This window comes from Dipodomys merriami, unplaced genomic scaffold (genome assembly GCF_024711535.1).
Source record: "Dipodomys merriami isolate MVZ:Mamm:240054 unplaced genomic scaffold, mDipMer1.0.p SCAF_19, whole genome shotgun sequence".
NCBI classification, from domain to species: domain Eukaryota; kingdom Metazoa; phylum Chordata; class Mammalia; order Rodentia; family Heteromyidae; genus Dipodomys; species Dipodomys merriami.
In genome coordinates, this window is record NW_027203270.1 from 22,086,513 (window position 1) to 22,109,389 (window position 22,877).

General features: G+C 39.6%; 1 protein-coding gene across 4 annotated transcripts in view; it reads left to right on the forward strand.

Annotated features, from left to right (window-relative positions):
- Positions 1–22,877, forward strand: part of Tlk2 (tousled like kinase 2) — a 107,413-nt gene that overhangs the window by 70,961 nt on the left and 13,575 nt on the right. For all 4 annotated transcript variants that reach the window (XM_070027709.1, XM_070027706.1, XM_070027708.1 and 1 more), the window contains 6 exons: positions 3,974–4,040; positions 5,885–5,982; positions 8,734–8,815; positions 11,494–11,585; positions 19,482–19,571; positions 22,344–22,513. In XM_070027709.1, the coding sequence (XP_069883810.1) occupies positions 3,974–4,040; positions 5,885–5,982; positions 8,734–8,815; positions 11,494–11,585; positions 19,482–19,571; positions 22,344–22,513 (599 nt within the window). The remainder of the gene's footprint in view (positions 1–3,973; positions 4,041–5,884; positions 5,983–8,733; positions 8,816–11,493; positions 11,586–19,481; positions 19,572–22,343; positions 22,514–22,877) is intronic.

Sequence of the window (22,877 nt, forward strand, 5' to 3'; positions counted from 1 at the left end):
GGTTCAAAGCCAGGCCAGGCAGAAAAGTCCGTGAAACTCTTATGTCCAATAAACTACTCAAAAACTGGAAGTGGTGCTGTGGCTCAAGTGGTAGAGCGCTCGCCTTGAGCTGAAGAGCTGAGGGACGGTGCCCAGGCCCAGAGTTCAAGCCCCACGACAAATTCTTCTGTTCCAGTGACAAAGATGGTGTAACACCAATCCTCAACCTATACATACTTGATGTGTTGGGAAGTCTTTTCTTTGCATTCATTTAGTAAGTCTATGTTAAATGTTTATTTTATATTAGGCCTTTTTTAGGGACTGTAGAGTTTAAAGATACAGCCCCAAAACTTCAGTTAACTTAGGGGAAATTTTAGGATTGAGGTTCAGGAAAGTCCATGAGTCTCATATTTTATCCACCAAAAAAAGGGCCCGGTACACACACACACACATGCATGCACGCACGCACGCGCGCGCTCGGTACTGGCAAAAACACACACACACCCGGTACACACACACACACACACACACACACACACACACACATACGGCTCGGTACTGGCAAAAACACACACCCACCCCAATACTGGCAAAAACACACAACACACACACACCCAGTACACACACACACACACACACACACACACACACACACACACACACACACACACACACGGCTCGGTACTGGCAAAAACACACACCCACCCCAATACTGGCAAAAAAACACACCCACCCGGTACACACACACACACACACACACACACACACACACACACACACACACACACACACACACACACACACACACACACACACGGCTCGGTACTGGCAAAAACACACACCCACCCCAATACTGGCAAAAACACACACCCACCCGGTACACACACACACACACACACACACACACACACACACACACACACACACACACACACACACACACACACACACACACACACACACACACACACACACACACACACACACACACACACACGGCTCGGTACTGGCAAAAACACACACCCACCCCAAATAGGCCCGGTACGGCCCTGAGTTCAGGCCCTGGTACTGACAAACACACACACACAAACCCAAATAGGCCCGGTACACACACTGAGTCTCATATCTTAACCACCAAAAAAAAGGCCCGGTACACACACACACACACACACACACACACACACACACACACGCTCGGTACTGGCAAAAACACACACACACCCGGTACACACACACACACCCGGTACACACACACACACCCGGTACACGCACACACACATACACACACCTGGTGTACACACACACACACACACGGCTCAGTACTGGCAAAAACACACACCCACCCCAAATAGGCTTGGTACAGCCCTGAGTTCAGGCCCTGGTACTGACAAAAACACATACACAAACCCAAATAGGCCCGGTACACACACACAGGCCCGGTACTGGCAAACACACACTCACACCCCAAATAGGCCCGGTACTGGCAAAACACACACACACACACAAATAGGCCCAGGCACTAGTGCCTGTAATCCTAGCTACTATGGAGGCTGAGATCTGAGGATCACAGTTCAAAGTCAGCTTGGGTAGGAAGGTCCATGAGAGTCACCTACAATTAGCCACTAGAAATTGGGAAGTAGAGCCATGCCTAAAAGTGGTACAGTGCTACTCTTGAGCAAAATTGCTCAAGGGCAGCACCCTGAGTTCAAGCCCCATGACCGACAAGGAAAGTAAACATATTAAATTATGTTTGGAAAAGATTTTCATATAATTGATTATTTTAAAACTAAAATACAAAGTATTTTCTTTCACAAGTCCAAATAGGAGCCCAGATTTGAAACTTCTCCAGATAATTAATCTTATCAATTTATTTTAGCTACAGAATAACAATTGGAATTGACAGTAGGCCATAGTGTGTCAGTAGGCAGTTGCTATCTGGAATGCTGTGTAAAATCTATGCTGGAATGCTTTTAGTCTAGTTTTTAATAAAGAGTGTCTGTGACTTGGCTCTTTCACTTGACCAGAAGCCAAAGTAGGTCTTTGGAGTAGGTCACATTATCTTGATCTCGCATATAGAATCTGTTACATTTGAAGAGAATTCTTATCTATAAGTTTTCATTTTTCTTCCCCTTTTTTGGGAGGGGAAATTTCTGCCGTTACGAAGTAAAAATGTAACAGTCCTATTGAATGCATTAGTTCTTAACTTGTTTTTGCAGACTCTTTTTTTTTTTTTTTTGCCAGTTCTGGGCTTGAACTCTGGGCCTGGGCACTGCCCCTGAGCTCTTCAGCTCAAGGCGAGCACTCTACCACTTGAGCCACAGTGCCACTTCTGGCCTTAACTTGTTTTTTGAATTAAACCTCAGAGGCTCTTTTATAGCTTTTCCTGCTGGGAAAAGCTGTGTTTCACTCTTCTGCTATTTAGAATATGTCTAAACAGTGAGGTCTAAACTTTGAAGTATTACGCATATGCTTCTAGAATGTGAAGCAGGTAGATGGAGAAGAAAAATTGCACATCTTGTTCATTCTTGAGATATAAGAATGTGCTGGGAAGGTGGCTCAGTGGTAGAGCGCTTGCCTTGCATGCCTGAGGCCCTGGGTTCGATTCCTCAGTACCACATAAGCAAAAAGAAAAAAGCCAGAAGTGGCACTGTGGCTCAAGTGGTAGAGCGCTAGCCTTGAGCTGAAGAGCTGAACGACAGCGCCCAGGCCCAGAGTTCAGGCCCCACGACCGGACCCAAAAAAAAAATAAAAAAATAAAAAAAAATCAAACAACACAAAATAAGAATGTGACTGGATTATATGGAACATGAAATCAGTGATTATCCCTCAAATCAACCCTTTGATTTAATGGTTTAAATACCATTTTCAGCATTCTTTTAAAGTTTTTATTAAATAGACACAATGCTTTGTTGTTCTTTGTTCTCTTTAATTTGTTGTGCTTTGTTTCAGGAAATTGAGTTAAAGGTTAATGTTGGTTGCCCAAAGTCTCATTGCCAGAATCCATATCCTCAACTCTAATTCTCTACCTTATCTTTCTCCTTGCTATTATAAAATCAAAACCTAGGAGGCTAGATGTGATGGTACATATCTGTAATCCCAGTTACTTGGGAAGAATAGGAGAATCATGAGTTTGAGGCTCATCTAGGCTACAAGGCAAGGCCCTGTCTTTAAAAAAAAAAAAAAAAGGGAGGAGGGAAACAAGAAACAAATGTCTTAGGAGTTACCAAGAATAATAAAATTCCTTGATCTATTTGGGCCTTAAAATATTTTAAAATAATCCCTCTGAGTTTTTGCCAAAGTATAGAACAAAACTAATTTCATAAATATTGTAAAAATTTGGCTCACAATTTTTTCCATGGTTTACAAGTTAAACTTTTAGCTTTTGAGTCTTCATTGTATGTTAGAAATCATAGGGGTTTCTTGTCAGAAGACTGCAAAATAATCTTTTCATCTTTTTTTGATGTTGTTGTTGGTCATGTGGCCTGAACTTAGGGCCTAGATGCTATTCCTGAGCTTTTTTGTTCAAGGCTAGTTTTCTACAACATGCACAGTGCCACTTCTAGTTTTCTGGTAGTTAATTGGAGATAAGAGTCTCATGGACTTTGCTGCCTGGGCTGCCTTTTTTTCTTAAGTGAGAGACCAAATATCTCTCTTCCCCTCCCTTCTCCCAATCTTGGGGCTTGAACTCAGGGCATGGGCGCACTGTCCCTGAGCCTCTTTGTGCTCAAGACTAGTGCTCTACTACTTGAACCACAGGGCCACTTCCAGCTTTATCGGAGTAGTCTATTAGAGGTAAGAGAAGAGTCTCACGGACTTTTCTGCCTGGGCTGGCTTGCAACCTTGATCTTTAGATCTCAGCCTCCTGAGTAGTTAATATTACAGGTGTGAGCCACTGGTGCTCAACTGGAGAACAAATATATCTTGTGGCACACTTGAGTGTTCCTCTTTAGACACATTATTTCAACTAATTTATTGAATTTTCATTATTTTTCAGGTTAACATTAGCAGAATACCATGAACAAGAAGAAATCTTTAAACTCAGATTAGGTCATCTTAAAAAAGTAAGTTAGCCTATAAACCTCTGATTAAACACATGGGGTGGGATGCAAGTGGTTATAAATGTATGAACGGAAGGAAATAAGGTATATTCCAAAGAGAACTCAAGTTGTGTCATTGCTTAGAAAGGTAAAGTCAAAATCCAGCAAAATAAGTACCAAAAAGTGGGTTCTTGTGAGAAGTGGGAGAGAGGGAGACAAATGAAGAGGAGATAGCAGGGACAATGCAGAACTGAGCCATCAGTCCAATAAAAATGAATAATTATTAAAGACTTTTTAAGAAAAAAAAGTAAGTATAGTTGGAAAATCTTACCAGAAAAAAAAGTGTGATTTCTACTTTACTTCTGACATAGAATCTATTTGGCCATTTCGGCAAATATAATAGCTTCATATCACTGAATAGCTACTCTTACTATGTGTAAGGATGGGAATGATTTCTTTAGATTTTCAGATCAATTCCACCTCCCAGTTAATTAGTGTCAATGGACACTAATTAGTAGATTCGTCTGCCTATATTATAATGCTATATAAGTGGCTGTCCCTATACTAGAGATTAAATATATGGAGCAGAGGGTTCTGAAGTTGATAGTAAGACACTTGTGCTGTTTTAAATAACATAGCAGCTCTTATTTATTTATTTTGCCAGAAGTAGCTATAGAGAAGACATTATTATGCCAGTTTAACAGTTGAGGATTGATGTTCATTGAAAGTTACTTTGAAATTATAAACATTGGCTATCATACCAGCCTAAAATTTTTCTTTTTTTTTTTCTACCCTTCCCTCTGCCCCCAATATTGGAGATAAAACCTAGTGCCTTGCCGGGTGCTGGTGGCTCACACCTGTAATCCTAGTTATTTTAAGAGGCTGAGATCTGAGGATCATGGTTTGGAGCTAGACAGAAAAGTCCGGGAGAATCTTATCTCCAATTAATCACCAAAAACCAAAAGTGAAGCTATGGCTCAAACAGTAGAACACTAGCTTTGAGCAAAAAAAAAAAAAAAATCCTCAGAGACAATGGCCCAACCCTGAGTTAAAACCCTTGGACTGGAACACAAAACTATCCAAACAAATTAGGTCCTTGAATATGCTAGGTAAGTATACTACTACTGAACTAAATCCCCATTTTTAGGATGTGCTCAGTTTTTAAGTTCAGCAGCCTATACTTTTTATTTTTTATTTATTTATTTTATTTATTTTTTGTGGCGGTCATGGGGCTTGAACTCTGGGCCTGGGTGCTGTCCCTCAGCTCTTCAGCTCAAGGCTAGCGTTCTACCACTTGAGACACAGAGCCACTTCCGGTTTTCTGGTGGTTTATTGGAGATAGGAGTCTCACGGTCTTTCCTGCCCGGGCTGGCTTTGAACCGCGATCCTCAGATCTCAGCCTCCTGAGGAGTTAGGATTACAGGCGTGAGCCACCAGCACCCGGCAGCCTATACTTTTTAGAATAATAGTGGTCAGTAAGCATTTAATAATCTGCTATTGGTATATGTGTGTGTTTACTTCATATATTAGTTTTCATATCTTTTTTTTTTCCAACTGGGTTCTCAGGTTATAAGTTAGTGGAACTTAAGACACAAGTATAAAGCATACTAGAGAAAAGAACCCAGAAGGCAAATCTAATTTTTGTAAAAAGTATTTTTTACATGCCCATATGTAAATGCACAAAACATTTGTGAAGACTTACTTAAAATTGCTTATATCCTAGAGATTGAACAAGAGAAGAGGGAGTAGAGGATTTAATCTTACTAGTGTGAAATATTTTCCTTTAGTTTTTACAAGAGAAATATGTTTCATTTTTTGGAAATGAAAATGTGAAGTTCCCTATATTCTAAGTTTTCTTTCCTTTTCAGGAAGAAGCAGAGATCCAGGCTGAACTGGAAAGGCTAGAAAGAGTTAGGAATCTACATATCAGGGAACTAAAAAGGATACATAATGAAGATAATTCACAGTAAGCATCTTGGGGTGTATTGGAGTGGAGGTTGCTGAGCACTTTCTGACATGAATGGTCTAGAATAGTATTTTTCCTTTAATATAAGTTAAGTAAATGATTTTCATGGTATATTTAGCTCTTTTGTATGATTACAGTTTTGTGAACACAATTATGATCTGCTTTAGCTTAAATATATGAATATATTGTACATACTAAGTGTATATATATGTACATATACATATGTACATATGTATACACATACACATGGCATTTTTACACAAGTAGAAGTTACTAAAACTATAGCATTGCAACTCTAAATGGTTGGGATGTGTGCTATTCCTATTACGTATGGAGCCTTGAAAAAGGGAAACATGGGCCACAGAAGAATATTAGGTTGAGATGACCTCAGTTTCCAAATGACCCTTCAGGGCCATTAGGGTGTTGAGATTTTAAAGTAAAACTTTTAAAATTCCCATTAACTAGCCAGCACTATTAGCTCACACCTGTAGCTACTTAAGAAGCTGTAATGTGAGGATCATAGTTCGAAGCCATTCCAAGCAGGAAAGTCCATGAGACTCTTATGGAAGTGGAGCTGTGACTCAAGTGATAGAGTGCCAGCCTTGAACAAAAAATCTCAGGGATAGCCCCCAGACCCTGAGTTTAAGCCCTAGGACCAGTACCCCAGTACGTCCCAAAAAAGAATCCCATTAATTATAAATTAATGTCTACTTTTATTTATAAGTCATTTAAAGGCCCAAATATGGGAAAATTAGACTAAAATGAGAGAGATCTTACCACTTACTATTCTTTCCCACATATTTTTGAGTTTGAAGCACTTTTCACATAGTCAAAAACTTCTTGTTTGGCCATTGTCTTGTTTGGCCCACTCCTTTGCCAAGTGTCAAGTATACCAGTACTTGCTATTCACAGAGATCTTGTGTATCAAGCATGGTGCTAAGTGTCTACATTCTCACACATGACTCTCATGATTATCATTTTTAATACACAAGTAAAAAAACAAGCTTAGAGAAGTTAATTTGACCAGGAGTCCATAACAGATGTAACCAAAGAGTCAAACTGGATCTATCTAATACAAACAACAACTTTATTGCATTTGTTGTCTCTCCTCCCAGGCAAAATACAGTTAAATTAAAATACAGTAATTTTGGGATTAATAGAAATGTTGTTTTAAGATCGGGAAAACACTTTGTTAGATTTTGTCTCTGCGACAAAAATACCTGTGAAAACTAGGCAGGAAGGATTTATTTTGGCTTATTTTTTTCAAGTCACTTGGCATCATTGTTTCTGGGCTCATTTGTGTTGAGACACAGAACATCTTGGCAAAGAATTTATAACAGAGCAAAGCTTCTCCTCATGACAGCTGTGAATGAGTGAAGGGTTAGAAATAAGATAAAGCCCCACCCAGGAACCTATTTTCTTCTACTAGGCCTCATCTCCTAATAGTCCAATTGCCCTCATGATCCTCTTTTCCATCATGACAGTAGTTTGGGGACCACACCTTCAACACGTGAGCCTTTGGAGCCATTGTCTATCTGTTGTGTAACACACACACACACACACACACACACACACACACACACACACACACACACACACCACACACACACACACTTACTTTTCCATCATGACAGTAGTTTGGGGACCACACCTTCAACACGTGAGCCTTTGGAGCCATTGTCTATCTGTTGTGTAACACACACACACACACACACACACACACACACACACACACACACACACACACACACACACACACACACACACACACACACACACACACACACACACACACACACACACACACCACACACACACACACACACACTTATTTTTACCAGAATATGCCATTTCTTTATAATATTGTTAGACAACTGATTCAGGGTAGGACCCTGTTTTGTTTTGTGCTACTAGGGATTGAACCCAAGGTCTTACACATATTAACAACTGTGGTACCATGTAGTTATATCCCTAGAGCTTGTTTTTTTGGGACAGGGTTTTACTATGTAAGCCATGCTATCCTTCAATTCATAATTGTTTGCCTCTGCCTCCTGAGTACTAAGATTATAGGCAGACACCACAGGTAGAAACCTAATCTGTAGAACATGCTGGTATCATAGACATTCTTCTTAACGAGAAAAAAATGAACTGGATAAGGTGGTACATACCTATAACCTCAGCACTTGGGAGACTGAAGAGAAGGATCATGAATTCAAGTATAGTCTGAGCTACATAGTAAGACTGTCTCAAAAATAAAAATATAGAGGAGGAAGGAAGAGAGTCAGAAATAGAGAAATGACTACATAGAATATGTGTCTCACTTTATAATTACCCATTTTTAAGGGAGTAAATACCACCTTCGAATTTTACTCTATATAGTTTTGAAATGGTGAGAGGATGTGATTCTTAAATGGTTGGGAAGAGTTGAGTAGTTTTGAGAATTCCTGCTCTACTCCAAACTACTCCTTCTCACTTTGTAGCAGGAGAGGTAGCAAGAATGATCAAGAAAGTCAGAAGAGCTGATTGTGGCTACTTAGACCTTTGGCTCTGTAGCAATCATTGTTTATTGTAATTTTACTTCCTCTTTGAACCGTGAAGCTTTGTGCTTAGAGTTCAGTGTGTTGGTGTAAATTGTCAAATGATCAGCAGCAGCTGTAATCGAGTGTATATTGTGTGATATTTTGGAATTTTTGGCTAATGAAAGGTTGTAGTCCTTGACCTCAGAATGTTACATGTTCCCTATTTCCACAGATTTAAAGATCATCCAACGTTAAATGACAGATATTTGTTGTTACATCTTTTGGGTAGAGGAGGTTTCAGTGAAGTTTACAAGGTAAGTATGAATAACCCAGTACAAGGACAGAATACAGGCTATCAATAGTGATAACAGTAGGTTGATATCCACTAGCTAGAATTTAAAAACTTAAGAACCTGTCTCTTTAGGAAATACTTCCAATAAAATTTAAGAGACTTTTCAACTTGGGAAAATTAGTAATCGATATGTCAGACATATTTGGCTTTGGTACTGGCACTGAAATTTGAACTCAGGGCCTCCTGCTCTCGCTTAGCTTTTTCTACTCAAGGCTGGTAGCTCTTCCCCTTGAGCCATATATTACCACTTTTAGTTTTGTGCTGGTTAATTGAAGAGTCTCTTGCATTTGTTTGCCTGGGCTGGCTTCAAACTTTGATCTTCAGATCTCAGCCTCCTGAGTAGAAAGGATTACAGGTGTGAACCACTTGTGCCTGGTCCTTCTGTTGATTTTTTTTCCCCCCCAATCCTGGGGCTTGAACTAAGGGTTTAGGTGCTGTCTCTGAGCTTTTGTGCTCAAAGCTAGTGCTCCACCACTTGAGGCACAGCTCCACTTCTGGCTTTCTTTATGGTGGTTAATTGGAGATAAAAAGTCTCATGGATTTTTCCTGCCCAGGCTGGCTTTGAACAACAATCTTCAGGTCTCAGCCTCTTGAAGAGCTAGGATTATAGGCATGAGACATTGGTGCTTGGCTCCTCCAGTTGATATTTTACCAACTACAGATGCACATATTTCTAGCACCTGGCTATAAAATGCAGAATTGGCTTACTAAGTGGTTATTGCTGTATAGCTGTTTTAATTCTGTTTACTAAGGTATAATCTTTATTATGAGGTATGTTTAGATCATAAGAACTTTTTTCTTATTTATTTTATTTAAAATTTTTGGTAGTGCTTGAGATTGAACCCATGGCCTTGTTTACATGGTAGGCAAATGTTCTACTGAATTATATCCTTAGCCTGAGAAATCTTTTGAGTAAATAAAAAGCTTTCATAAAATGTGGTGTTTCACTAGAGATCAAACCTAGGGCCTCATACATGCTAGACGCACTCATAACTGAACTACATATTGAGGCTGTTTTTCTTTATTTGTTAATTTATTTATTTATTGCCAGTCCTGGGACTTGAACTCAGGGTCTGGGCACTGTCCCTGAACTTTGCTCAAGGCTAGTACTCTACCACTTGAGCCACAGCTCCACTTTTGGCTTTTTTGGTAATTTATTGGAGATAGGAATCTCATGGACTTTCCTGCCTGGGCTGCCTTGAACCACGGTCCTCAGATCTAAACTTAAGAATCTAAGGGTAAACAAAGGAGGAGGCAACAATGCTCGATAAGAAATGTACTCATTACCTTGCCCATGTAATTGTAATCCTTCTCTGTACGGTATTTTCACAATAATAAAAAAAAAAAAAAAAAGAAAAATCTAGCCAGATGCCAGTGGCTCATGCCTGTAATCCTAGCTACTCAGGAGGCTGAGACCTGAGAATAACAGTGCAAAGCCAGCCTGGGCAAGAAAGTCTGTAAGTCTCTTATTCTAGTTAATCACCCAAAAACCTATAGTGGCTCTGTGGCTCAAAGTGATAAAGTACTACTTGAAAAAAGCTCTTAAGGACAGGGCCCAGGCCTTGTTCAAGCCCCACAACCAACCAAAAAATAAAAAAGGAATGGAAGAATTCATGCTAAAAGAATTCTTTAATTAACTCCCCCCTTTTCTTCCTGAGTTAAACCCATACTCTTACTGTGCCTAAGCTATTCACCCAACTCTTCAGGGGCAGGGGTGTTTGTTTATGAGATGGAATCTTGCCAACTGCCTGGGCTAGCCTCAAACCACAATCCTTCTGGGTGTTAAGGTGACTAGCTTTAAGCTTTGCATTAACCCTGCAAATAAGGATAGAAGTAATAGCAGGGCTGCCTTTTGTTTTTGGTTGTTTTTATCTTAATAGACACAATACACCAAATACCAAAACATAGAGATTTTTGAAACAGTTAAATTCTAGAAAGTTGCATCCTGAGGAGTTATTTTTCTCTAGGAAGCAGGCAGTGTGAATCCTTTTTATCCTTTTTCTTTTTTCTTCCCCCCACCCCCCCAACCCCCGGTTCTGGGGCTTGAGCTCAGAGCCTGGGTGCTGTTTCTGAGCTTCTTTTGCTCAATGCTAGCACTCTACTGCTTGGGCCAGTGCCACTTCTGGCCTTTTCTGTTTATGTGGTACTGAGGAATCAAACCCAGGGCTTTTATGCATGCTAGGCAAGCTCTCTATCACTAAGCCATACTCCCAGTCCTCCTCTGGATTTCAACAGCAGGAAGACTTTCTGTTGGAGTATGTGAAGTCAGGGGGTTCGCTGAGGGGCTAGAGACAACCTAAGGGAGAAAGGTCTGAGATGAAGAGGGTGCTATTCAAGAAGGAGCATTATTAGGAAGAGTGGGGAAGGCATGTGCAGGCTTTCTGCTTGTGGTGTTTGCTTGGGTTTGTCTTCTAAACCCCTTGGTGCCAGTGTGTCTGGAGACTTCTAAATTATCTAATCACAAGTTTCAAGATGATTGCAACACTGAAGGAAATACGTGATGTGTTGTCATTTGCTGCTGTTTTTATTTAATAATGTATTCTGGACTTTGTGCTTATCTGTTAAATAGAAGCTTCAGTTAATTCCCAATCATTCTTGTTAATGTTTATTTAGAATACAATCTATTCCTTTTCTTTATAGGCATTTGACCTAACTGAGCAAAGATATGTAGCTGTGAAAATTCACCAGTTAAATAAAAACTGGAGAGATGAGAAAAAGGAGAATTACCACAAGTAAGTAATACTAAAGTATCTGCTTTTTTTTTCCTCTAAATTTAATAACTCTAGTTTGAACATTGTGCCAAGAGATTTAGATGTTTGTTTTATTTTATCTTCCTAATTAACCTAGGAGAGTGAATATACTTTGCTTCTTACTGATGGAGAAAGTATACACACTATTGGAGTAACAGTTCACTGGCTGAGTTGTCAACCTAGAACCCATGCTCTTAACTCCCTTTTCTATTGTGTCTAAAAATAGCTACAATGAAACCATTGTTGCTAATCTAAAAAAACAACTAAGAGTGTCCCCTAATGGTCTGGGGACCCTGGGAGACTGGTAGCTCAGTCATGTAGTTTTATAGTCATGTAGTTTTATAGTTTTTTTAGAGGGGGCTTGTAGTTTGTCTCTGTGTATGCGCTTGACTTATTCAGCCCTTAGTGCCGCACTCCTGCCCCAGTATAGTTTGCCCATCTCAAAATTGTGGGTGTTCCCTATCTCCCTGTGTTTGCTTCTCTTCAGAATGCGCTAAGTGGAGCCCTCCTCTGTCCTTGGGATGAAAGGTTTCAGAGGGTGGTGGGTTTTTTTTGTTTGTTTGTTTTTTGAGTGACTAGTTGTTAGATATGCAGCTGCGAATTTCTTTGTTCCAGTAGTATCAGGTTTGTCTGCAACTGCCTCTGGTTCATTTGCTTTGAGAGCCCCAGACTTAATTTTCCTTTAGGTTTCCCACTGGGCTGACCTGTGTTAGTTTCCACGTGATAGGTACAAGTATTGAGTGAGACAGGTTCTGCCCCTGAAGGGAGGAAACAAGCTCCTTTTGATAGAAGCAAACACCTCTTGATTATAGAGACAGCTCTGTGCTTTTTCTCATAAATAATATTTCAGGGTCAGAGGTAAGGAGAGCAAAAAGCCTTTTAGTTGACTTTTGAATCTTAAGAGAAATTCTAAGTATTTGTCTTAAGTCAGTTCTTGGGACCTTAAACCAAAACAAATCTTGCTTCATACCTGTTGCTTATCAGGGATTCCCCACACACCATTTTTTGAAATTGAGTGCTGTGATTCCAATTCAAAGCCTTGTGCTTGCTAGACAATCCATCTGAGAACTGAGCCTCACTCCTCACCTATTGGCAGTGGGGCCCAACTCTGGACTCCAGAGAGGTTTTGTACAACATTAAAAGAAATCAGGATTAACAGAGGTAGGAAGAGGGATGATGGGTGTCTTACACATGGCTTCCCTGCATGTGTGTCTTATGTGACAAGCAGCTGTAGTCCAGATGCTCCTGAGGAGCAGATACATTATTACAAGCACATTCCAGTCACATGACGTCTGGGAAGAATGGCATGTACCAGTGAATGCCAGGAGCATTTTGGTGAAGGAAAGCACACATTATTCAGACCATTTATTAGTGAGAATTGCCCCTTTTATATTGAGGCTTGTGAATGGCTTAATGGCGTCAGACCAGGTCATCAGTGCTCTTTCTGTAGCTTACCTGTGCATCGGCTACTCTAAACCAATTGACCATACAATGGTCAACTTTGAAAATACAGTTTCTATACCAGGACTTGTACATATTTTTCCATTTTAGAATTTAGTTTTTAGGCTGACCTTAAGAGAACCATAGTAATTTGAGGAGAGCAGTCAGCTGATCTAGACTTTCCAGAGTTGAAGCCAGGCTCATGTCCCTCCTAAACATACTTGAATAGCTGGTTTTAGCCTTGTTGGTTATAGATTTGGTGTCAGTCAGAGAAAGCAAGTTAAGAGACTGCTTTATCCAAGCTCTGCTGTTCCAGCTCAGCTGCCTGTGGTGCCTTCTTACTATTTACTCATCAGTGGGACTCACTGTATCTCAGAGAACATGTACAGAGAGAGCTGACAGACACCTGGGGAAGAGGGGGAGTGTGCAAAATTGTGACCACCTTGCTTGAGAGGAATTCTTCAACATTCTGCTTGAGAGGAATTCTTCAACATTCTGCTTTTCTTTGAAAGATTTTACTTTGTAAGTGATAAGTCATATTATGAATTTTAAGCTACATACCTTTGAGCATAAAGAAAGCTTAGATCAAACACATAACACTTTGAAGAGAGTGCTTCAATAATTTTTTGTTAAACAATGAAAGATAGTACACTTTGGTATGGGGTAACATAAATATGAAAATGCTACTACTATACATAGTACTGTTTTAAAATTATATTTCCATTCTTCAAGGTGATTTCCCATGTGTATTTGAAATCAGATCATTTGAATGAAAAAAGGAAACCTAGAAAGTTAACTACAGAAATAATTTATAACTAAACTAATATGTCCTTGTATGAAACTTCTAAGTGAAAGCAAGTATTTTGAAGTTCAAATTTTATATCTACCTGTAATAGGCTAACAGTGTAGTGCATTTCTCCTGCTTTCTTACTTAAGTCTCTATTTACAGTGCACTGGTAGCTTGGATACTAACGGGAAAATTAAGCATGTATGGAACTGCCCAGTCAAGCCTTGGCTGATGAAGGATGAGAGCTGGCTATGAGTTTACTAGTAGCTGGTGCTCTACCAATGGAGCCAGCCTCTAGCTGTGAGATTGATGCCACTGAGTGACTGCTGCTGTCAGGGATGCTTGGCAGATTTCCTTTAGTGTTTAGGATTTGGAAAGATTCTTCCTTTGATTCTTGGTTTCCTCTGTTTTCTGTACTTTCACAGAGAAATTGGCCCGTACAAAAATGAATAAATTACTCCATTAATTGCAGAGTTAAAAAGCATTCTCAAGTAATTTCTGATTTGAGCAGTGATCTGCTTGTTTTTAAGCATCAGTACCCCCTCCCACTTACTCCCTCTCCCCCAAGGTAATGTAGTATGTGGAATCTTGATATATTCAGAAAGGCAGCTGTGATGGGAGGGAAAAACTGCCAGGGAAGGGGTGATATTGTCCAAAAAGGAAGGTATTCTTTACCTGACTGATGTAATTGTAACTCCTCTGTATATCATCTTTATAGTGACAATTAAAACAAAATTTAAAAAGCAAACCAAAAAGGCAGCTGTGGTGCTACCTTGGTGAAGGGCTTGAGCCAAAGCTGTGTGTGCTTATAACTAGAGTGTGTTTCTGAACTTCCCACCAAGGACAAGGAAACCACAGCTCTGGGAACCAGGTTTTTACTTCCTCATGCAGCAAGGAAGGATCTCATGCCACTCTGCTGTGCTGTTGGCCCATCTTTTCTCTACGGAAAGACATAATTATGAAATGAAGCATTAGAAAAAGCAAAGATTGGGCTGGGAAGGTGGCTCAGTGGTAGAGCGCTTGCCTTGCATGCTCGAGGCCCTGGGTTCGATTCCTCAGCACCACATAAGCAAAAAGAAAAGAAAAGCCGGAAGTGGCACTGTGGCTCAAGTGGTAGAGTGCTAGCCTTGAGCTGAAGAGCTGAGGGACAGCACCCAGGCCCAGAGTTCAGGCCCCACGACCGGACCCAAAAAAAAAAAAAAAAAAAAAGCAAAGATTGCCCAAAGTGGTAGCTTCAAGAATAAGCCTGAAGTTTCCATCAAGAAAGTTTTATTTTTTTCTCTTCGGGCTGGGAAGGTGGCTCAGTGGTAGAGTGCTTGCTTTGCATTCATGAGGTCCTGGGTTGGATTCCTCAGCACCACATAAACAGAAAAAGCCAGAAGTGGGGCTGTGGCTCAGTGGTAGAACAGTGCTAGCCTTGAGCTGAATAGCTGAGGGACAGTGCCCAGGCCCAGAGTTCAAGCCCTACAACCGACGCCACCCCCCCCCCCAAAGTTTATTTTTTAGCATTTACCTTAAAAAATATTTCTGAACTAAATTGTGTACGATTACCTAACAGTTTATGGTTTTTGTTTTATTTTTTTGGTGCTGTTGGAGAATGAACCCAGGGTCTTGCACAAACTGGACAGTCTACTAATCTACATGTCCAGCCCAGTTACTGTTAGAAATAGCTCAGATCAGGATGTTGGGATGTGATGTCAGAATAAGGGACTAGAAAACCGGAAGTGGCACTGTGGCTCAAGTGGTAGAGTGCTGGCCTTGAGCTGAAGAGCTCAGGGACAGTGTGCAAGCCCAGAGTTCAAGCCCCACGACTGACAAAAAAAGACAACTAAAATTCAAGGGGCTTCTAACAGGATGTCCTAATTAAAATGCAGCGGGAAAAGGATATAACTAAAATGTAATTACCAAGGGCTAAACCACCTGGCCAAAGCAGGAACTTTTCAGAAAAAACAGCTCTCACAAGATTAACAGAAAGGAAGTAAACTAATAAAAAAAGATGCTTTTCTCACACTATTTTTGGTAACTTAAGATCTAAATACTTGAAAAAATTATGGGTAATTATGCTGTATAAATACAATTTTTTATTTTAAAATTCAGTATGTGAATGTCAGATTATATAATACATTTTTGTTTATAATCTTAAAAAACTATTTTAAAGCAGAAAAGTGCTTTTAAATCCATAGGGGATTTGTTCTAGGATCCCCGTAGATACCAAAATATGCAAATGATTAAGTCCCTCATATAAAATGGCACAGGGGCTTACAAAACCTGTGTGTACCCTCCTATACAATGTTCTAGAGAATTTATAATGTCTAATAGAATGTAACTACTATTTAAATTGTTGAAAAGTCTAACATATTTAGTACAGCTGCAATTAAGTGAATATTTTTGATCCATGGTTAGTTGGATCCATGGTTGAAGAGTACTGTACATTTATTTATTTATTTATTTTTGTGGCAGTTCCAGATCTTGAACTTGGCCTGAGTGCTGTCCCTGAGCTTCTTTGCTGAAGGCTAGCACCCACTTGAGCCACAGCTCCATTTCTGACTTTTTGCTGGTTAATTGAATGTAAGAGTCTCACAGACTTTCCTGCCTGGGCTGGCTTTGAACTTTGATCCTAAGATCTCAGCCTTCTGAATATCTAGCATTAATTACAAGTGTGAGCCATCAGCCCTGGCTGTATTAAACATTTTCTAAGAAAACATTTTTTATAATTTCAAATTTTTATAATCTTCACATTTCTTAGAACAAAGTACAACAAGCCCATTTTATTTGTGAATTTTTTTTGCATGCAGTTTTAATCTAATATGCTTCCCCCCAAAACAAAAGACCAGATTTGATAGTTTATGCTCATAATCCTAACAATTTAGGAGGATGATTAAGGCTTGAGGCAAGCTGAGACCCCCATCTCAACTAATAATTGAGCATCATTGATGGCTCATACTGTCATCCTAGCTACATAGAAAACTTTAAGTGGGAGGATTTTAGTCAAAGCTGGCCAGGATGGAAATGTAAGACTTGTCACAAAAATAACTAAAACATAAGTGGCTAGGAGACTGGCTCAACTACCTGCTTATTAGCAAGCTTGAGGAACTGAGTTTGAACCCCAATACCACCAAAAAAAAGAAACCTCAAAACAAAAATTTTGTATGTATTTGTCTATTTTGTGCTGGTCCTGGGGCTTGAACTCAAGGCTTAGGCATTGTCCCTGAGCTTTTTTGCTTAAGACGAGTGCTCTACCACTTAAGCTACAATTCCACTTCTGGCTTTTGGGTAGTTAATTAGAAGTAAGAGTCTCACAGACTTTCCTGCCTGGGTTAGCTTTGAACTACAATCCTAGATCTCAGCCTTCTTGAGTAGCTAAGATTACAGGAGCCATCCACCAGTGCCCAGTTCAAAATCAAAAAATTTTTTTAAATTTTACTGCAAAGATTCTGTACAGAGGGGTTACAGTTATATGAGTAAGGTAATAAGTACATTTCTTGTCGAGCATTGTTACCCCCTTCTTTGTTTTTCTTCTCCTAGTATGCACATTATACTTAACTCAGTTGATACAGAGAAGCTCTGAGTCTCATATTATGAGCATTTGTATTTGAATTGTTATGTGATCTGCTGAGTGTCACTCTTCCTCTAATTCTGTAAAAATGTTCCTCCCCACAACAAAAGGTAGCCAGGCTTATGACTGTAATACTAGCTATTCAAGGTTGAAGTTTGAAGCCAGCCCAGGTAAAAAAGTCCATGCAAAAATGTTGTACTAGAGGAGTGGCTCAAGTGGTAGAGTACCACTATGAGCAAAGAAGCTGAATGAGAGAAAAAGGCCCTGAATTCAAGCTCCTATACCAGCACACACACAAAAAATAAGCAGTGCCCCAAAAGCAAGGTCTAAGTTATGATAATCCTCCCACAATTGTAGATTTGTTGAAAGACAGCAAGTTGGGCAGCATTATATAAATCAGACATCTGCAGTATACCACCAAATTACATACCTCTCGAGCACTCCTGGGTTTTTCTCAGTGGTGGTCTTGGAATCATATACCTGTGGATACCAAAACTCTACTGTAAAGTCAAGATCACCATGAATTTTATTAGTAAGGAATAAGATTTAAAAGTAAACGTGCTGCCAATTGATTTATCACATAATTCCTAAACACAAGTTTACAAACTTAAGTTTGAGTCCAGGAGATCACCATTTATATATGTAAAAAATACAGCTTTGGAGGAGAAGAAAACCATGTCTTTGAAACCATAATTTTAATTAGTTTTTCCACTACCTGGAAAGAAAACATTTAAGAATAGTGTCATTAAGACAGCTCTGATAAAAAGTATAGTCACTATTATATATCATAAAGCAGATTCAAGCTATTATACATTCACATATGATATAGTACTTACTAGTGGATAAATTTAAAAAGATACTCATTGAGACTTGATTCTTCTTTTCCAGCAGAGGGCCCAAAAGATGGTATGACACAGCTATATTAAAAATGTGCCTTTTGGTGTGTGTATATGTGCCCATAGAGAGTTTTGAACTTAAGGCTTCATGTTCTCTATTGGCTTTCTTGCTCATAGTTAGCCCTCTACTACTTGAGCTACACCTCCAGTTTGTTGCTTAATTGGAAATAGAGTCTCAAAGACTTTCTGATTGGAATGGCTTCAAACACAGATTCTCAGACTCCTGAGTAACTAGGATTATAGGTGTGAGCCACTGACAGCTGGCTAAGAAATGCACTTGGTTTCATTAGCAGCACAGATCTTAGCACTCACTTTCTTTGTGAATACCAGCTAAAAATCATTTTAAAAAATGAAAGAAAAAGAAAACAAAGTAAAACCCACAGCCATTGAATTCATACAAAAATGACCAAATAAAAGCAAGCAAGACTCAGCCTCAGTAGTATTTTATGTTATTTTCTTAAAGTATAAATCATCTTTACTTCATTGCTATTTCACATTTCCCACTTCATTACTCATTTTATATTTCCCGCTTCCTTATCACATATATACATTGAATATTCTGACTGTACAAATCTGTCATGTTTAATAGTGAGAAGCTACCTAGGTGATGCCAAGTAATGCCTCATTGTTTCAAACCACAATCAGAATACATCATTTCAGGCAGAAGTGGTGGCCAGACACTGCTCATTGGGTTAAGGATCCGTATTCGATAATTTGCTCAAATACCCAGGAACTAAGGCAGAACTTTTATCACTGTACTTTGTTTTTGTGTTCAACCCAATATTTTTAAATCTTTGATACTTGGATAGAAACAGAAAAGGTAGGATTTTTGTGGAAAGAAGTTGAAAGAGCCTGGTGCCAGTGGCTCACACCTGTAGTCCTAGCTACTCCAGAGATAGAGATCTGAGGATCACAGTTCAAAGCCAGCTTAGGCAGGAAAGTCTATGACACTCTTCAGTTAATCATCAAAACTTTGAAGTGGAGCGATGGCTCAGAGGTACAGTGCTAGCCTTGAGCTGAAAAAGCTCAGAGACAGCCAACACACAAGCCCTGAGTTCAAGTCAGAACCGGAAAAACGACAACAAAAAACTACCAAGGTTGATGTCCATTCATTTAACCAGTGTATTCAAATATATACCTGTAGTTTTGTCAATGGTGTGCTCAAATGCCTTCTTGTTAATTTTTCATTCTGTTTGCAGGCATGCGTGTAGGGAATACCGGATTCACAAAGAACTGGATCATCCCAGAATAGTTAAGCTGTATGATTACTTTTCACTGGACACTGACTCGTAAGTCTGCCATTCTAGCAGTGAAAGCAAGACTTAGGTGAAATCTTTGGCAATTGTTTAATAATCCTCTATGTTATTACCTGGCATAACAAGTAAGATCTGGAGCCTCTGGGCTTATCTAGAAGTTTAGGAACATTACAACAGTTAGAAAATGTTTCTGTGTAGGAGTTTGGCCTGAGTTGGGGAAACCATATCCTAGATGTGGTTTACAGGTATCCCCTTTGCCTCCTAGGGTAATTCTAGGAATTTCATTCTGTTCAGCCAACAGCTATCTTGTATGGCTACACAGATAACTAGCCCAAATTACCTCAGAAATCATGTGATTTTCCTTTTTTATTAAGGAGCTCTTGTACCAAGCATAGAATGTATGTTTCTGAATATCATTCAGGAAAATACCTTAGTTGGAGAGTAGGAGAGGGAGGACCTGGTCAGGTCTCCACAGGTAACACCACATTGAGTGGATTCCTTACTTTGAATATATCCCTTGAATACTAGATAGGGATTCCCCTACTCCTCCCTGAAGTGTAAATACTAAAAACATTTCAAAGATAAATAGAATGACTTGGAGTGTCTTCTGTTTAAAATTATTTACATACTTTTTGGGCTGGGAAGGTGGCTCAGTGGTAGAATGCTTACCTCGCATGCATGAGGCCTTGCGTTCAATTCCTTAGCACCACATAAACAAAAAAGCCAGAAGTGGCGCTGTGGCTCAAGCGGTAGAACGCTAGCCTTGAGCTGAAGAGCTGAGGGACAGTGCCTAGGCCCAGAGTTCAGGCCCCACGACCGGCCAAAAAAAAAAAATTACATACTTTTAACTATTGTGATGCACTAAAGTGATTCCATACTGTTCTTTTAGCTTTGTTTGTCCCATTTGTATATGATGAATTTTCACCAAAAATAAGCCAGACCATTGTTTGGTTATTAAAAGTGAGATTTTGTTTCTGTGTTTCATGTTGATCAAAGATGTGAAAGTCTCAGATTTTAGCTCTTCAGATCAGAAAATACACGTTGGAGATATTCATTCTCAAATAGAGTACTAGCTTGTCCTGCTATGTTTTGTAAGATGCCTAAGATTTTGTTCAGTTTTGAGATTCCACAAGAGCATATGTTAACCATCAATGTCAGTGCTGTTTGAAGTTCAGTCTCAAGTTGCCCACCCTGAACACCCCAGTGCTAGTCCTGACCTGCTTGCCCTTCCCTGTTCTACATTAAGGAAGGAGGTTAGCCCTTGTAGGCTGTGCATTAATGGACTCATGTCAAGTTGATGTCCATCTAGGTTCAGCTGAGGGAGGAACACGGAGTTTTGAGTTTCCTCAGTGACCCTGAGTTCTAGTTGAACTATCTTTTCCTGTGATTATCTGGTTTTAGGTTGTTAAAGGCTTCCTGTTATAGATGATTGCTGGGGTTGCCTCTCTGGCCAATTTGTCTTCTCTGATCTTCCCTCATTTGTGTGATCAATTTCCTGAATTAAAACCTGTTTTCTGTCTTAAATACTCAAGTGGTTTTTGTTTTCTGGCTAGACCTGATTGATTGACAAACCCTGTCACAATCTAAGTTCTAAAGGTATTTCTCTCTCAGGGCTCACTGGGATACTCAGACAGTTTAGAAAGACTTAAATCAGGTTTTTTTGTTTGTTTGTTTAAATTTTTGTTGTTGGTTTTTGTTTTTTGTTTTTTTTTTGGCTTAAACTTGGGGTCTGGGCGCTGTCTCTGAGCTTTTCTGCTTCTAGGCTAGCACTCTACTTGAGCCATAGGACTACTTTTGGCTCTTTTTGGTGCTTGAGATAGGAGTCTCACAGGCTTTCCTCTCCAAGCTGGCTTCGAACCACTATCTTCTGATCTCAGCTTCCTGAGTAAGTAGTTTGGATTATAGGTATAAGCTACCAGTGGCTGGCTTTACATCAGTTTTTTTTTTTTTTTTTTTTTTTTTAAATTGGTCGTGGGGCTTAAACTCTAGGCCTGGGCGCTGTCCTTTAGTTCTTCAGCTCAAGGCTAGTGCTTGAGCCACAGCAACACTTCCAATTTCTTGCTAATTTATTGGAGATAATAGTCTCACAGACTTTCCTTTCTGGGCTGGCTTTGAACTGTGAGTCTCAGATCTCAGCCTCCTTAGTAGCTAGGATTACAGGCATGAGCTACCCGTGCCCAATTTACATCAGTTTTTAAATATCTTGGAAGACAAGACACATGACCTGTTAGGCCACCAGTGGTGTGTAATTTTAAATGTGGGTCTGTATGATCTATATGATCTATTGACCATAAAAAGAATCCATACCATATTGTAACACATTTGTGTAATACTGTATAAAACTCCTAGGAGACAGACTATGCAACTTGTTTTGGGGATCTGGGCAAACACTAGGTTTTTTTCAGTGCTTACAAGGGAGAAGTGTATACTTGATCCCATATGGTTATTTAGAAATGGGTATATGATGTGGTTATGTAAAAGAATACTTGGCTAGAACATGTTTAACACATACACATTATAGTTCTTGCCAGTGTCCTTAATTAATGATGTAGATTCAAGAAGAGTTATACCTTGGTGAACTTCAGCTGGGTCCATGCCAACGTAGAAGGGTACAAGAGGCTCTTCAGGGGGAGCAAACACTTTTCCTGTGACATAGCAGATATGGATACTGAGTAAAGAAAAGTATTTTAAGGGACAAAGGAGAAAGGAACGAAAGAAGCCAATAGTTTCTGCTAGGAGTGATTGAGATAGTTGTAATCTGCTTGTTCTTACCCCAAGGTTAAATGTTGGTTTATTTGTCTTTAGGTTTTGTACAGTATTAGAATACTGCGAGGGAAATGATCTGGACTTCTACCTGAAACAGCACAAATTAATGTCGGAGAAAGAGGCCCGATCCATTATCATGCAGATTGTGAATGCTTTAAAGTACTTAAATGAAATAAAACCTCCCATCATACACTATGACCTCAAGCCAGGTATGTCTAACTTTTAGAAAACAATATTGGTGACTTTTTCAGTCTTTGAAGTGATTGGATTTTATTAAGTTAGACGATTTGAGAGGAATCAAGAAGACCTAACAAGATCCATTTGTAGATTGCCTGGGTAGTGTGGGAAGAAAGGTATTCTGGCTGCCCAGGACTGGTTTTAAGGACAGTGGGTGAATGGGATTAAATAATCTGAAGAAACTGCTCTTAATCTGCAGAGCCAGGGCTACTCACGGTCTAAGTTCTATTGAGCAACAGTTATCCTGGCAAGTTCAGTTTTGTTTATTCCTATTACTCATACTGTCTAGCAGTTCTTCTTTGGTAAATGTACCCAAAATTAGCAATTTACTTTACA